Raw genomic sequence first — 17,501 nt, forward strand, 5'->3', positions numbered from 1 at the left:
AAGAGGGTTAGAGGCAGAGTACCCTTGGAGAGGTTGGGAAAAGAAGAAGTTTAGAGCGGAGGCTTTTGTGTGGTTGAAAGAAAAGGAAATTGGGGGATTGGGTTTGAAAAAGACCATGTTATTCCGTCTAGTCCACAAGGTCCACATGGAAAAGCTGAACCAAGTTGGCCAAGGAATAGAGTTGAAGTAAGATGAGAACTTGAGGTTTAACTCTTACCAAGTAGAAAGCTTAAGGGTGAAAAAAATTTTAGACAATGCGGAAAAGTATCCAAAAATCTTAAGCCACTAAGCAGTCTCTGAGGCAGTGGATAGAAGTTTCTGCAGGAGAAGGGCAGGAGGGGTAGTCGGAAGTATGGAGGATGGAGCGGTGGCAAAGAGTTTACCAAAGAAAGATAGAGATTTTAGGGGGACATTTGTTTTCCAGATCATTTCTAGCTAAAGAGGGTGGGCGGTGGTGTTTTAAATTAGGGGAGGAAGGATTAGAGATCATGAGAGTTGAAAAACTTCCCTAAAGAAAGGTTACAAACCATCAGGTTAGGACCTGATTTAGAAATGGGTAAAGCCGAGATATGATTAATAAGCCAGGGCGGAAGGGGGTAGAAAATGCAAGACAAGTTCCATCGGTTATTAGCCAAGAGGTCTCTTAGGGTTAAGATGTGATCGTTAGGGCATAAAAGGCCAATAAGGATTGATCTAAGGAAACTTATCTGAGACCAATTATCAAACCAAAGGGAGAGATCAGAGGATGAATTCATATTCCAAGTGGCAGTATGTTCGAAGAGGCCCTAAACTTTGCGTAAATTTTTCCAGATATGGGAACCCCAATTAAAGGGTCGGGAGGAAGAATCCTTTTTTTGGTATTTGGCCTGAAAGAAAGAGGATGCCAGAGATCTTTCGGAATGGAGTTTCCAGCAAAGTTTAAGTTGTGTAATTTGGTTAGCTAGGTCATTTTGTCTAATGCCCAAACCACCAAGGCTTTTAGGAGCAGAGATGAATTTCCAAGCAACCAGATGGAGTTTGTTGGTGGTAGAATTAGAGGATCCCCAAAAGAAATTTCTAATTATTTGATCGATTTTTGAGCTTAGAGCTTTAGGGAACCTAAGGCAGGAAGAAGTGTAGGAAGAGATGGAGTTAAGGGTTGAATTAATGAGGACAAGGGGTCCTGCTTTGGAAAAGAGCTTGGATTTCCAAGAGGCCAGTCTAGCAGAGATTTTGCGAGTGATTTCATGCAAGGTGGAAAGGGAAGGACACTTATCTAGGAGGGGGAATCCTAGGTAAGTACCGAGGCAACCGGAGACAGGAATGGAATGGAGGTCAAATAAGGCTTTCTGCGTAGCCTCAGGAGCATTTCTTGAGAAGCAAAGGGTGCATTTTTTAGGGTTTGCTGACAAACCAGATTTTGAGCTAAAATCTTAGAGGACCTCTTTAACAGAAGAGATGGTATCCATGTTAGCTTTTCCAAATAGGAGGAGGTCATCGGCAAACATATGGTGCGAAATAATTGCTTTGTTACCTTTCAAAGAAAAGGGTTTTCAAAGACCTTGATGAACAAAATGCTCGATTTTCCTGGACAAGGCTTCCATACATAGGATAAACAGGTAGGGAGAGATAGGATCACCTTGGCGAATTCCTTTAGAAGGAGAAAAAGGGGCCGATGGAGAGCCGTTGGTTAAGACAGAAATGGAAGAGGTGGACACACAACTCATAATGAGTTTGCATGATGGCTCATCAAACCCATGGTGGATAAGAGAAGATCTTATAAAGCTCCTCCTACCTTCTTGACTTGCATGGAATGAAGGATTTCAGATGCGATAAGGAAGTTAACCTCCGTCCCCCTTCCTGGCAGGAAGCTGTTTTGGTAGGGAGAAATAAGGGAGTTGAGAGGAGGACGAATCTTAGAGACTAAAATTCTAGAGTTGATCTTGTAAATAGAGTTACATAGGCTAATCGGGTGGAATTGGCTAGGGTTGGCCGGGAGATTTATTTTCGGGTTGATAAAGCCTACGGAGAAGGTATGTTGGACAAAGGAGACAAGGGATGATTCAATGGTTGACCAATGCCTATGATAGAAAAGGCTATAGAAGCGATCAAGACCAGGGGATTTTAAGGTTGGGAGGGAGAAAACGACTCTCTTTATCTCAACTAAAGAGGGGATAAAGGAAACCGAGATGGAGGGGTTAGGAGAAGAGGAGGGGAGGAGAGGACAGTTTAGGGCTTGGGATGAAAAAAGAGAAAGAAAATACGAGCGAAAGATGTCAGCTATATGGGAAGGGTCAAAGGTGGGGATGCCCTGGGCATCGAGGATTGACTCTATTCTATTTCTTTTTCTCCTAATAAGAACAAATTGGTGAAAGAAGGCTGTGTTGCGATCCCCACTATGTAACCAGAAGTCTCTAGCTCTAGACTTACATAACTCCTTCTCTTTGAGGAGCGTAGAATTCAGATATGGAGTGTTTGATTTGTAAAAAAAAAAATTAAAAAAAAAAAGTTTTTTTGAATATTTTTTATTGTTTGTTTTGTGATTGGATTTAAATAATAAAAGTAGAAAATATAATTTGGATGAAAAGTATATGTTTATTACTCCCTCCTATTTACCTAATATGTCCCATTTGCTTTTTCATCATTTTTTAGGTGGTCAAATGGGACCACATGTAAAAAAAAAAAGTGTAGTGTTTTTATTAATAGGGGTAAATGGGGTTAGTAGGTGCAAAGGTGTGAAAACGTTAAGTTTAATAAGGATAAAATGGTAAAGTTAACATACCCAAAATAGAAATGAAACATTTAAGATGACTTGACCAAATAAGGAAATGAGACACTTAAGATGAATAGGAGGGACTACTTTATTTCTTTGCAAACATTTTCTTCAACATTAGAAGAAATCAATTTTCCCTATCCTATTCAACATTTTCATTTTTTGTAAGAGTATTATATTAAATCAAACAAAAGAAAACTACTTAATAAAAATATATTTTCCGCCAAATAAACACATCCTACCACAAATCACAAATTAAAGAAAAAGTTAGAAGAAAAAAAGTTACTCCTACTTAGAATTGAATATCACAAAGAAAGCTCAAGAGGCAAAAAAAGGTTTGGGTAAGAACAAGAATGAAAGGTAGTTGAATGAAGTATTTTAAATGGAAACATTTTTCACCCTAAAGGGTAATGCCTTGTTGTTCATAATATATTAAAGGACATAATTAAGTATCACAAAAACAATAATTATTCCACTTATATATGGACAAACAATAGATGAATTATATCTCCTATTTTAACCCCAAATGCTAACATTAATCCTTTAATATAATAAATTGAGCTATTTTAAAGGAAGAATTAAGAATTAAGAATTAAGAATTAAGAATTAAGAATTAAGAAAAATCACTTTATCAGAATTAATAAGCAAACTTATTATTCCCTATGTTTTAATTAGCCTAATTTTTTTTAAGTTTCTCTTTTGTTCATTTTTAATTTTGGTCATAACCCACACTTTTTCTTTAATTATTATTCATTCATTTAACTTACTCATCCGCACATTTAGTGGGAAAATACTTATTTTCCTTTTTTTTCTTTTTGTTTTGTTTAAACAAATAAGATGCATTTTTCATGCTTTTATTTATTCCCTTTCCCTTTCATTTCTTTTTTTTCTTTTCTAATTTAATATCTAAACATAGTGATAGTAATGTTCTTTACTTTACATCCAATTTATACTTCATAGGTTTTATGAAAATTATGAATTGATCCAATAATTAAAGACTCTCCCTTTCATTTTGCAATATGGATTCAAATTCTAACCATTTATCAAAACAAACGTCATCTCTTACTCATCTAATTTCTTTCACCTTGTTTTTTTCTTTTTTACGTTAAAGATAACTAATTTTAATTTTTTTTTTCTTTGATTCATAAACTTAACTAATAATGCTACCAACATTTAACAGTATTTCTTAATCCAAACGCTGACTACTATTACAAAACAAAATCAGGTACATTCCCAAATTGAGTTGGACATCCCACTAAACTCTTCACACTTCCAAAGGAAAATCAACCAGCAATAGAACAACTAACTGGCTTAACGCTGGGTTTGGTCGAAAGGTCCATTCATGTCTCACATGAACACCTAATTAATCATCATCATCCCAACTCAATCTATTAATTCTTTCATTATGCATTCTTCATTTCTATATAAAATGACCTGCATTTCCTTTGGCAAACATCAATCAACTTACATTCCAATAAATATTTAGCTTAAAACAAAATAAAAGAAACCAAAATAGGGTATAAGTTCCTCCATCAATTTACCCTATTTTTAAATTTTAAGATGTTTTAATAATTTGTCCCATTTTTATTTTTAAATGACTTTATCACTTTTACAATTTGCATTCTCTCTCTTAAATCTAAATATTTCACTACTTTAACCCATTTACTTAATTAATCAAAGTGTCAAAAATAAATAAGACTAAATGGTTGGGCAGAAGAGTACATATCTGAATTACACATGTATTATCTTTACATTACTTATGTTTCATACAAAGTGATAGCTTAAGCCTTAAAATGATTTTATTTTTGTGTTTTTACTTCGTTCGTTTTAAATGAATATTCTATTATTCTTTTAGTTTGTTTTAATCATGACTCATCACTTTTACTCTTATATTATCTACTTTAATTCTAAATACCTCCACTACTTTAACACATTATATTTAACTCCTTATTCTCCGTAACATTTATAAAAGGGGCAAACCTACTATGATCGAGTCAGTATTTAGTAGTAACATAGGCTATATTACTGGAAAATCTAGCAGAAGGGTAAAACTTTAAAAATTTCACGAAAAGTGGTATTTTTCATTGGCCCATCTCATTAGCTCATTTGATAATATCATAATGGTGTGGTTTGACGTGCTCTATCCTTCCCTATATGCTATCATTTATAAGTGAGTATTGTGATACTCCTCCACCTAATACATTGTTTTCAGCTTGTTCGTACCATATAATCATAAATGTAATTTTTTAAAAAATTATTATCCCTTCTTTTCTTTTCTGGATTTACCCCTATATACGGATGTACCCATATAACAAAACGTTACAATTTGAGGTATCGCTACTTTCTTGCTTTTCTTTACGATGCCATATATATAGTGTGCTGCTCGTTGATATCTATTAGGTTGAATTGGTTACACGAAATCTAGGTCAAGGGGGTCTTATATATATAGTATATAGAGTTAATTTTAAAAACTCAACTATCAAATTAAATTTTTGCTTCAATTTGTCCCTAACTAGCAATTACGCAACACTCCAATTTTGACTATAGTACAAAAAACTAATCCTAGTCTTATAATTGATCGTAGTATGGATTATTATTTTTGCATGTAGGTGGAGATGCAAAAAGTGACTAAAGACTATGCGAGACAAAGAGCATAGTGACCTTCAATGGGTAATTCCGGACACAAACCTAGATTCTATAATTTTTGGGGACTCATACCTGAACTCAGATCTTCAGGGTATGTCAATTTAGATCCAAACTTAATTAGGCTCTTCGAGTCACGATTGTTGATTTAATTAATTATCCAAACTTTTAAACTTTTTTACATTTTAAAGGTTTTATTCGTATTAAAATGGGTCTATAATTGTACATAAGTCTAAATCGAGTCCAAATTAATAAATATAGAAATAAGTTTAGAATGAACCTTTATTGATTTTGGGTTTTATGATAGGTAGAGTCTATAGCAGGTTTGACGGGTCTAGGTCGAATCTAGTGACTCAGAGTCTTAAATGGGTCTAGAGAAAGTCTAGGTCGAATGTGGGTTTGTAGACCTTAAACCCAAACCTATACTCATTTTTGGACTTAAAATAAAACTCAAATTTGCTGAATCACAAAGATTAGACTTATTCCCTAAAAATAAAGCCAAATTCAGAACAAATCCAATAGCATCTTAAATTCATAACCATTTTTAAATACAACCTACTCCTCAAATATATAAAGTGATATTACTCCAATTTATTTCTTCCATATGGACAACAATGAAGTGTTCAATTCAACAAACTTGACCACAAAATGGAAAGAAAATACAAATAAAAGTGTCCAACACTATTACGTGTATGCACATGCCGGATTTGGCTAGAGCAATATTTAAAAGTCAAAAACTCTTATAAAGTAGTCTCCCTCTCTCCAATTGTTGATATTTTCATTTTTCATTTTGTTTCTTTTATTTATTATTTTTAGGGAAATTTGCAAAGAAACACCTTTTAAAACCCCTTTTTTGTAAAGAAACACTTTTTATAATTTTTTTTGTAAAAAAACACATTTTAAGAGACTTTTTATTAAAAAAACACCTTAAATCAGTTTCCGGTGACTTTTGTCAACTTTTTGGCGTTGACTATGCCATTTGTCAACTTTTCGGCGTTGACTTTTGAGCTCAAATGGCATAGTCAACGCCAGAAAGTTGATAAAAGTCACCGGAAATTGATTTAAGGTGTTTTTTTTAAAAAAAAGTCTCTTAAAAGGTGTTTTTTTACAAAAAAAATTATAAAAGGTGTTTCTTTACAAAAAAGGGGTTTTAAAAGGTGTTTCTTTGCAAATTTCCCTTATTTTTATAAAAAACTTATATTCTTATTATTTTTTAGACATAATTAATTGTAGTTATTTTAGTTTTAATATTTTTAATATTTACGGATCTTATTTATTTTTGTGAACTTTATTTTAACATTTTTATAATATTATGGTTTTGTATTATTCCCACTAATTTTATTCAAACATTTATAATATTTGTGGTCTTTATATTTTTCCCAATAACTTTATCCTAAATCTAATGGTTATGATCTAACTTTTTTTCATTAATTTTGTCATTGGATAAAATAATAACAGAAAGAGTCAGAAGCGTCTGGTATATGACGATCATTGTTTAGGCCCCATTAATTAAGCATAAATAGGTCAGCAACAAGCAAAGAAGCATGCACCATTCCAGGCAAGAGCCAAATGCTTAGCTGACTCCACATCACCGCCCTTATTATTTTTCCATTTGACTCTAAAACTACTTAATTTAGTCTAATTATTCGTGTCAAATAACTTTTTAATTTAACATTATTATTTGAATTATATTTATGCAATAATTGAAGGGCATAATACCATTTCTTAGACCTTTCAAGTTCCATTATTGTATGATATTTTTTTACCCTTTTAATGCATATGTTCTAAGCATTTTTGGACCTTCAGTTACACTCACAAGTTATTCTCATTTATTTATAGAATAATAACTTTAGTTTATTCTATAAGTCATTGTAATGAAGTAACAGTCCACCATTTTATTATATTATTTCATTATTTAATATGTATAAAAGAAAATGATTGGAAAAACTGTTCCCTACTTTTAAACCTAATTACTTAAGTTAGGAATCATAAATGATAAATTATTGTTGAATTTAAAAATTATGCTCAATAGCATTAAAATATAACCGTAAAAATATAATCTAGTTAAATATTCAAACATAATTAAAAAATACACAAATATTTCAAATATACGCTAAAAGAAAATTTCAAAGTTTTGAGTTTTAGTGGGAGTCAAATGACACTAGCTTCATAAAGGGACTATATCACTTTGATATAAACTAGTGTAAATGTGTAATTATCAACATGTTATGGTGGTTTAATGATATGAGTAGTCAATGTGTATATAGAAGTTATAATCTATGAAAAATAATTTTGTTTAAACTTAATTCATTTTAAGATTTATGATATTAAGTTCGTTTCATAATATGAGAAGTCAATGTAGAGTATATAATTTTATAAATACTAAATAGGAAAGCGTAATCACAATTTTAGAAGCAAAAAAAAGAAATGATTTAATAGGAAAATTTCAATTTACAGGGTGTAAAATATCTTTTAACTTAAATTTCAATCTTTAAATTCTATTATATAAAATTAATTTTCACTAATTTTAATATGCTTTTTAATTATTGACACTCATAAAAGAATACTCTTAAATTTACATTTTATCCGTAAATTAACTTTAAACTTATTTTTATTTATTACACTACAAGAAAACTTGTTTTTAGCAACAGAAAAAGTCGTTGCTAAAAATGTTTTTTGCAACGAATTCCGTTGTTGCGGGTACAGCCGCAGCTAAAAGTTTTAGCAACGATTATGGTGGTTGCAAAAGGTATCTGTTTTTTGCAACGAGATCTATTGTTGCAAAAGAAGTATCGTTGCAATTCCTTCCAACGTTTTTAGCAACGAAAAAGCTTGTTGCCAAATTTTCTGCATTTTTAGCTACAAATGTTTTCGTTGTTAAATTTCTGTTTTTCACAACAGTTCAAGTTGTTGCAATACATGATAGTCAATCTTTTGCAACGACTTTACTGTAGGGAAAACAATTAAGTAAAATTTTTTATTAATGTTTTTAGCAACAACTATTACCGTTGCAAAAAATATACACATTTTTCGCAACGACTTTGTTATCTTTTGAAACAACCTACAATCTATATATAAACTAGACAATTAAAATAATAAATAATTTATAACCAACTAAACTAATATCACCGATTATCATTATATATTAATTCGTATCCCAAAATATCACACGTCCCAAATATTATCGTGTGTCAAAAATATACGTAATTCATATACATGTAACGGATCGGATAACCAATTTTCCAAAATAATTCTCCTACCATATACAAGTTTTCATGCAAAAATTTACAAGTGATAGGCACTTTGAAAAAGTCCAAAAATTTACAAGTGCACATATAGCTACTTCATAACCCAAAACATCGCGCATCCAAAATGCTTGTAGCTATCACCAACTTTGTCATTGAGTACCAAAAATTTCCAACGAAGATATGTTTGCCTACACCAAATAATTTTGTTAGTAATTAAGAATCAATTGAGCCCCAATATTGAGTATTCACAATCAAACCATCCCTACACTTTTTGTTGAGACATAATAAGCAAAGCATTTAGCATGATATTCACTAACAAAAGCATTACGTGTATAGGGAAAGCATTTAGAATTTAGCATCAAATTCACAATCAAACCATCACAATTCCAACTCAAACATAGCATGAAGCATATGCCAAAGACTAGAACTGAAACAACAGAGAACAGCAAACAACAACAGAGAACAGAAACAGAGCAAACAGACAGCCCTTGAAAACCTTCGACCAGGTGACCTTGCAAGGACTATCCAGAGCTAACCCTTGTATCTTGGAAGACGTGGAAGATAGAAATAGAATCTCACTACATGGGCCTTTCTATCAAGACCATAAACTCTTCCTAACAATCACAGGAAGACACCAAGAAAAGAGGTTGAAGGTCACACAGTTGCAAGATGAACTGTCAGAATTCTGACCTGAAGACAGCTGACCAGCCCTCCTTTCATGAGTTGTCCAGAGCCGATACTCGTATGCTAGGAAGAATAAAGGGTATAAATGGAATCTTCGCACAAGGATCTCTCCATCAAGACTCTAAGTGTCCACAGCCAAGCATGGGAAGTCATTGAAAAAGTGAATTACATCTTGTGTCATTGAATCCCCAGCTGATGCAACAACATCTTTCAACTTCACCTATTACATAAACAAGATATATATAATTGCATATTATAATAAAAAAAAATCATACAAGGGTAAAGACAATGAAAATCAAAGTGAATTACATGTGCTCATTAAAGAACAAAACAGAAACTAATATAAGTACCGTCAGAAAGGTTGCTGACTACACGACCTTGCACGCAGATTTCAGAGAGCTGTGTGAGTTATTAACAGGGTTCTTGGCCCTTGATGGCTAGGTCCATGTGCCAAGATTCCAATTCTACCCTTAGTGTCCCCTAATATACTCGGGTCTAATCTAGCCAATCCCTGCAAGGTCCCCTGGTCAGTGGGTTCGATCAGCAGCTGATGGTTCTCATCTGCGACTGGGTTCCCTTGTGCTTCTGTTCTAGGTGATTGTGTGCACTTCCAGCATGGTTCTTGGACCTTTATGGCTAGGCCCATGTATAGAGATGACGTCCCCATGATTGGTTAGGTCAAGATCTCCATGGTCGAGGCTTGGGTCATGCTGCAATGTGGGCTGGTCAGCAGATTTTTTGCTGAGTGTCTGATTTCTCTTGTTCTGACGTTGCTGCTGGCTTTCCTTGGTTGTTTGCTGCCTTAAACCTTCGTGACTGGTTTTTTATAATTAATTCATCACTTCCTTGGCTGTCTTGGCTTGAATTAAAATCATCATGATTCATGGATGATGGAATTAATGCAGATCCAAGTGCAGAACCATCAGAAGTGACTGTAAACCACTACAAATAGACATATATATATATATATAAATATATATATATTTAAAATTGAAATTGAACAAAATGGCAGTGACCAATAAAAAGATATACTTGCAGAATAACTAACATTCAAAATTGAACAATAAAACAACAACAAAAAAGACCCACGAGCATATTATAAATCAAGGGACTTGAAAATGGCGGATTTCTTCTTTGTAAGGCATCAAATAATCAACTGACTAAAGTACTAAACAATCTGAACTAAAGATAATAACTATTAAAGGCATTTAAAAAGCTTAAAAGTAAAAACTCACTTAAAAATTCTGCCTAAAAAACAAAGCAATTTCAATCACTAAAACCCAACACTATTATCAATCACAATTTCAACCCCAGCACTAATTTCAATCACCGAAATATCAATTATTGATTACAATTAGGTTAAAATATCAATTCCAACACTAATATCAATCACTAAAATATCAATCCCAGTACTAATATCAATCACTAAAACCCAAACTTTCACTAAAATTAGGTTGAAATTTACCTTAAAAAGAGGAGGAGAGCCGGTGAACTGAAGGCAGAGGCGAACTGAAGTGGAACGCGTGGTGGATGACGGTGGAGGAAAACTAAAATGAAGCGGAATGCGTGGTGGATGACGGTAGAGGAAGTGATTTGCAGCAGTGAATGGCGGGCATATGTTCAAGGACGTCGTGTGAAATGAAATTAGGTTTAGTGTGTTTTCACATTTTATTAAGATATACCTCAGATATTTTGCAATGACATTGTTGTTGCAATACATAAAACATTTTTTCGCAACGACTCGTGTTGTTGCGTTACCTAATAATGCTTTATAGCAATGACTGGTATCGTTGCAAAAAACAAATATTAATTATTTCAAAGCCCGCGCTCATTTTTTTTTATGGCAACGATTATTTAGCAACAACAACGGATTTCGCAACAACTTGTATTTTTCGCAACGAAAAAATATAGTTATTGCTAAAAACAAGTTTTCTTGTAGTGTTAAGAGTATTAATGAGTTTTATTTATCAATCTTATAATGACTAATGAGTTTTATTTATAAAAACCAAATGTAAAACTCATTAACTTTTTTTAATTTGATTCTTATTAACAAAATTTATCGTAAGATTAGCATTGTTGACACCGTAGCCGATGAGCTAAGCATATGAAAATCAAATTGATGAAAAAAAAAAAAAGCAAAGGGACAAATGCAAAGATATACTACGGCCATAGAGGAGTAATATTAATACCAGCAAAAGTAATTAAACCCACCGTTTTCAATCATTTTCAAGAGACGTTTACGGGTATTGGATTTGCTAACGGTAACCACTAGTGTCACTATGCTGTCCCTCAGGATTTGGATACACTTTTCCTCCCACAGTATTAGGATTACTTCTTCTATACGATATATCGATCTAACATTATATTGTAGTTGCTCCGTTCCATAATTGTTGCTACATTTGTATGGGCACGAGAATTAAGAAAAGTGATTGACTTACACTGTAGCTGATTGTTTACTTTATAGAATATTGTATTTTATTATTATTAATTAAAAAATAAAAAGGAAAAATAAATTGTTAGGTTACTTTATAGAGTATAGTATAGTATTTTATTATACAGTATAGAGTATAGAGTAGGATAAAAATAGGGGTAGGTAGAACTTTAAATGATTATTTTATTACTAAAAACAGAAATATAGCAAGTAATATGAAATTACCAAAAATAGAAAATGTAGCTAGTATTATGGTACGGAGGAAGTAGTGTCTATTATTCAAACACTTGGTAATATGCAAACTGCAAAGCTAATATCCTACCCCCTACGTTTCTGCATTAGTGGTTTGAACTTGAGTCTTACAAGATAATATGATTTTTTTTTTTATTATTATTTTTTTATGGCTTCAAACTATTTGGATTATGCATAAGGGTACTTATGTTTTTATAAGTAAATTCAAAAAATTACTTTTTTAAAAGGATATGAAATGAAATGAATTTGGCTGATTATAATTGTATGTGTTCTCATAATTTATTAAAATCCAACAATACTACGCAATTTGTTGCTAATTTATTTAGCATTATGAAAGTTTATTCTCATAATTTTACATACTACGCAATATATTAAAAATCCAAACATGATATTATAATATATAATAATATAAATGTTCTGAGGTTAATTGCCAAAAAAAAATAGTGGCCTTTTTTTTCATCAATAACATATGATGTGGTTTTTTTTAACTTAAACAAAGTAGTATATCTGGATATAATTTTATTTTTCAACCTTAATCTTCAAATTAGGTTTGACTAATTTATTTTGGATATAAGTCGAGCTAATAATAAATCATAAATATGGTGTTCTATATAAATTGCGCTCTTCTTTATGGGTTTGAGTTGTCGCCGCTCTTCCCTCCTCAGATCTTGTTCATAATTTTTCTGTGAACAGAATATATTAGATAGGATGATAATGATGATATAAATTATAGGAAAAAAAATTCAAGATTTCTAGATATATTAAGAATTAAAGATTGAAATAGGATCCAATCCATAGATTTGCAAATTGCAACACTCTAAATTTAGAAAAATTAAATAAATTAAAAATAAATACTACTTAAATAATCCAAAAGACAAAGAGGGTGCCTAGCTATAACATGGGTAATGTGGGTTGGTAAAATAAGAGCCGTCTAGAAAAAGGGCATTTCGTGGGGAAGAATCCAAATACGGGTCAAATACTCGGGTCTAACCGATATTGACGACGCGTACATCTGTCATTAGCCCAATATCTCTCTCTTATATAAATCCCTCCCTCATTTTTTTCACATTCGTCTTTCTCTCTATATTTCAAAAACCTCTCTCTACCGTTTTCTCTCTCTCGAATATCTCGCAACCATGACTGCTTACCGAGGAAAGTACGCTGGTATAGTTTCTCTCTCCTTCTCTCTTTTCTTCTTTTCAGATCTGTTCTTATTTATGATTTGTTGTTTTTTTAGATCTGTGTTTATTTGGAAATATAAACTTTTGATGTTTTCTGCTCAGATCAAATCTTTGATTATTACCATTGTTTATGTTTTTGCCTTGTTTTATTCGGTATCTTTTACGAGTACTGACGGTATGGTAATGGATATATTGGTACTTTTTTGGTATTTGATCTGCGTGATTTTAATTATTTGGTGTGGCGTTGTTTCAGCTTACGTGAAGAATTTTTGATTGGCGTTAGTTTCTGTAAAATTTTTATAGGATTTGCGTATTACAGTATGCCTTTTAGATATTTAGATCTAGGAAGTGTCTGGTTTGGAAGAAAAATACTACCTTTTGATTTTCTTTTTATTTGGTTGTGCAAAAACCCTTAAGCTACGAAGTGAGAATTAGAGATGTTGGAAATTGTGGGTGCAAGACAATTGATTTGCTAACACCTTTGGAGAAAAATATTTATAATGGGTAGTATTTTTTTTTCTTAAATCGCTTGTCAAACCTAAATAATGGAAGACTGGGAATCAGATTTCCAAAGAAACCATTTTTCACCTACCAAACACCCCCAAAGCAGGATAAGCATATTTACATTAGATCCGAAATGAAAGAGGGTTAGAGTAAGGATGGCCTGAAATGCACACATCTAAGTTGAAAATTTAATTGATGGTTTTACTAGCTTTCTTTTGATTGATTGAGTGAATGGTCTTCTGCATATGTAAGGATAGTCAGCTGTCTGCGTTGTATTGGTATTATGCTAAATAGGTATGTTATGATGCTAATATAATGAATCTCTTCTGAAAAATTGGAGTGTTACTATTTGATTAAATGTAATTGGTTTTGTGCTTATTAAGATCATTTGGGGCTTGATTAATCAATTGGCTCTCGTTTGGTGTTGGATGTATGTAATCTTATTCTTAATATAAAAAGGGCTTGTTTTAGACTATTGATTGTATAAATCATGTGCAACTTCACATAAAGGGTTGTTTTAGACTATTGATTGCAAACATCATTCGCAATTTCACGTAAACAAAACGTTTACAGAATTTAGTGAGCCTTTTCAGGAAGACAAGTTTGAATGCTTATTTTTATTTGATCTCTTGAGCAATGCATGTTGGTTGTCATATTTGACTCTTAACATTACATGGTGATGAATAATGTAAGGTTGGGAATGTGAAAGAAAGTGTATGTAGTTATTTAATTTTTGAGTCATTTGTAATTGGTAATAATTGAAGAGCAGTTCTAGGAAGATCAAAGTTCATGTGCCCACACTATCTACATCTGTGCATTAGACTGTCTTTCTGTTTGTTTTTTGTTATCGTATAATGTCTTTATTCTCTTGTTTGGGCCTTCATTTGTTGCCTATCCTGTTGCTTGATTTAGCACCTTTTGTGTATTTGTAAGCAAGAAGAAAAATCTCTTTAAGCTGTGCAACCTTACTTGCATTTTCAGATGAGCTCATTGCCAATGCTGCCTACATTGCTACCCCTGGAAAGGGAATTCTTGCTGCTGATGAGTCCACTGGAACCATTGGAAAGCGTTTTGCTAGCATCAATGTTGAGAATGTAGAGTCTAACAGGAGGGCTCTTCGTGAGCTTCTCTTCACCACTCCTGGTGCTCTCCCATACCTCAGTGGAGTAATCCTCTTTGAGGAAACTCTTTACCAAAAGACTGCCTCAGGTAAATTTTGTGCTCTATAATGTGACCAAGTGTTTTCTGTTTTCTGATTAATGCACTTTTCTTCCCTGTTTATCAATGCTGACATATATTTGTAATCCAGGTAAACCTTTTGTTGATGTCATGAAGGAAGGTGGTGTCCTTCCTGGTATCAAGGTTGACAAGGGTGTAGTTGCACTTGCTGGAACCGATGGCGAGACAACTACTCAAGGTCTTGATGATCTTGGTAAGCGTTGTGCTCAGTACTATGCTGCTGGAGCTCGTTTTGCCAAATGGCGTGCTGTCCTTAAGATTGGTCCAAAGGAGCCTTCTCCTCTTGCTATTTTGGAAAATGCCAATGGTCTTGCTCGCTATGCCATCATCTGCCAAGAGAACGGGTTGGTTCCTATTGTTGAGCCCGAGATCTTGGTTGATGGTTCCCACGACATTGACAGATGTGCTGAGGTTTCTGAGCGTGTGCTTGCAGCTTGCTACAAGGCCCTCAATGACCACCATGTTCTCCTCGAGGGTACCCTCTTGAAACCTAACATGGTTACCCCTGGGTCAGAGTCCACAAAGGTCTCCCCCGATGTTATTGCAGAGTACACTGTCCGCACCCTGCAGAGGACCGTTCCTCCAGCTGTTCCCGGTATAATGTTCTTGTCCGGTGGTCAGAGTGAGGAAGAGGCTACTCTTAACCTAAACGCCATGAACAAGCTCCAGACCAAGAAGCCATGGACCCTGTCCTTCTCTTACGGACGTGCCCTTCAGTCGAGTACCCTCAAGGCATGGCAAGGCAAAGAAGAGAATGTTGCTAAGGCTCAAGGAGTCTTCCTTGCTAGGGCTAAGGCCAACTCTGAAGCTACTCTTGGTAAGTACCAAGGTGGAGCTGGAGGAGCTGATGCATCTGAGAGCCTTCATGTCAAGGACTACAAGTACTAAGCCAAGTTTTGTTCGTCTTCCCACCTTCACTTCCCGCCTTCGTGTATGCAGTAAATTTGCGAGTTTTTTTGTCCACTGTGAAGTGGGAAGTGCGCCCTAATCTTAGAAGCGGTGTGTGTTTTCTTTAGACCTGTTATTTTTCATTTTACTTGTTTCTTAGATTTGATGACTAAAAAAACTAAATAAAAGCTTTATGAGTTAGATTTGCCCTTGTGAACAGAGGGTGTTATTGGTTTTGATATTCACGGAAAGTGTCCATTTTAATATAATATAAAGTCATTGCGACGTTTGTTATTTATTTTGCTGCTGTTAAGCGATAGTTTCAGAGTTGGAAGTGTTCTTGGTGTTTTGGTTTCGTATGCTGTGGGTTATCCCCTGAATATGCTTTGTCATTCCAGTGAGCTTCAGTATTCAAAATGGGTTATCCTATTTTGTAAACCAAAATGCTGTTCAAATATGTGTAATTCAAAGTTTAGCCCCTAGAACTCTAGAAGCATTTGTATTTTCTTGCTTTCTTCTAGAATCTTGACTTCGTAGCACATCAAAACTGATCAGCTGAGTTCTACAGACCAGTTGAATGTGGATTCCTTCAAGAGTAAAATGATCTGGAAGCTTCAAGGTAAATGCCTATTTGGATGTTGATTGCTCCCTTTGTTAGAGGTAAATTTACTTACGGTTATTAGATCCCAAAAGAGCTAAAATTTTATGTTTATAAATTTTTAAGGAAAGATAATCTAAAATTATCTAACATATTATAATTCCAACTTTGATAGGTTTTGTCCAGAGTAAATTTGGTAATCAGATGACTTGTTATAGTAAATTTTACTTTTTAAAAATAGATAAATTATAATAAAATGTCGAAAAAATGTTAAAAAACATTAAAAAAAATTAATGATTTTTTTATTATTTAGACTTTTTATTAAGTAAAATTTTAAAATTTTTCTCTAATTTTAAATTAATCTTCAATTTATTTTTTTGGCTAATTATCTACTATAGCAGCTCATTAGATTACTTAAGTACTCTAGGCAAATCTCCCTTAAAGTTAGAATTATTCATGGTTAATCAATAGGTGAGATTATTGTAGGAAAAACATGAAAAAATTATATTATTCTAGGTAATGTTTTCAATTCTTAATATCAAGTTTGATGTTTTAAAGGATTATAATTTTCTTTTCAAAATTTTATGTTTTAAATTTTCAACTCTATTTTTTAATTTTTTAAATTTCTCTCTAATGCAGTAATAAGAATTGAATTGATGTTTTAAGATTTTAAAATGTTAAAAACAAGGCTTTAATATTTAAGAGTTATGAGTGACTTGTGAGGTTCATTTCAGGGAAAGGATAAACATCTAAAATGGTGTGTTTTATTATTTTGAATTTATTTTAGAACCTAAAACATGTAAATAAATAAATAAAAGTAATATAAATCAATGAGAAATAAATAAATAAGAGTAATATGAATTGATGAGAAATGATACTTAATGTTCTTTACTTTTAGAAGACTTTGTGCAATTGGATATCTCGTTTATGTTTGGAACTACTCTTATCCACCTTAAAAGCCAACTATTTTAATATTTCTGTTCTTATTAGAGTTATACACTTGATCTTGGTTGAAGGATTGGCATGTTTCAAGTCAAGCCAATATTTTTGTTATTCGCTCTGTAATTTGCATAAGTGATCC

General features: G+C 32.9%; 1 protein-coding gene and 1 long non-coding RNA gene across 2 annotated transcripts; one reads left to right on the forward strand and one right to left on the reverse strand.

The window, feature by feature from the left end:
* Nucleotides 1-8,488: 8,488 nt before the first annotated feature.
* Nucleotides 8,489-11,089, reverse strand: LOC130813695 (uncharacterized). Its single transcript, XR_009042222.1, has 4 exons — nucleotides 10,793-11,089; nucleotides 9,678-10,269; nucleotides 9,334-9,547; nucleotides 8,489-8,831 (listed from the first exon to the last, which is right to left on the reverse strand). It is a non-coding gene; the product is annotated as an uncharacterized LOC130813695 (long non-coding RNA).
* A 1,931-nt stretch (nucleotides 11,090-13,020) lies between these two features.
* Nucleotides 13,021-16,120, forward strand: LOC130812857 (fructose-bisphosphate aldolase, cytoplasmic isozyme). The gene is made up of 3 exons (XM_057678476.1): nucleotides 13,021-13,174; nucleotides 14,677-14,904; nucleotides 15,005-16,120. Exons 1-3 carry the CDS (start codon nucleotides 13,147-13,149, stop codon nucleotides 15,820-15,822), a joined length of 1,074 nt encoding a protein of 357 aa, XP_057534459.1. The 5' UTR covers nucleotides 13,021-13,146; the 3' UTR covers nucleotides 15,823-16,120.
* The last annotated feature ends 1,381 nt before the right edge of the window (nucleotides 16,121-17,501 follow it).

This window comes from Amaranthus tricolor, chromosome 5 (genome assembly GCF_026212465.1).
Source record: "Amaranthus tricolor cultivar Red isolate AtriRed21 chromosome 5, ASM2621246v1, whole genome shotgun sequence".
NCBI lineage: Eukaryota > Viridiplantae > Streptophyta > Magnoliopsida > Caryophyllales > Amaranthaceae > Amaranthus > Amaranthus tricolor.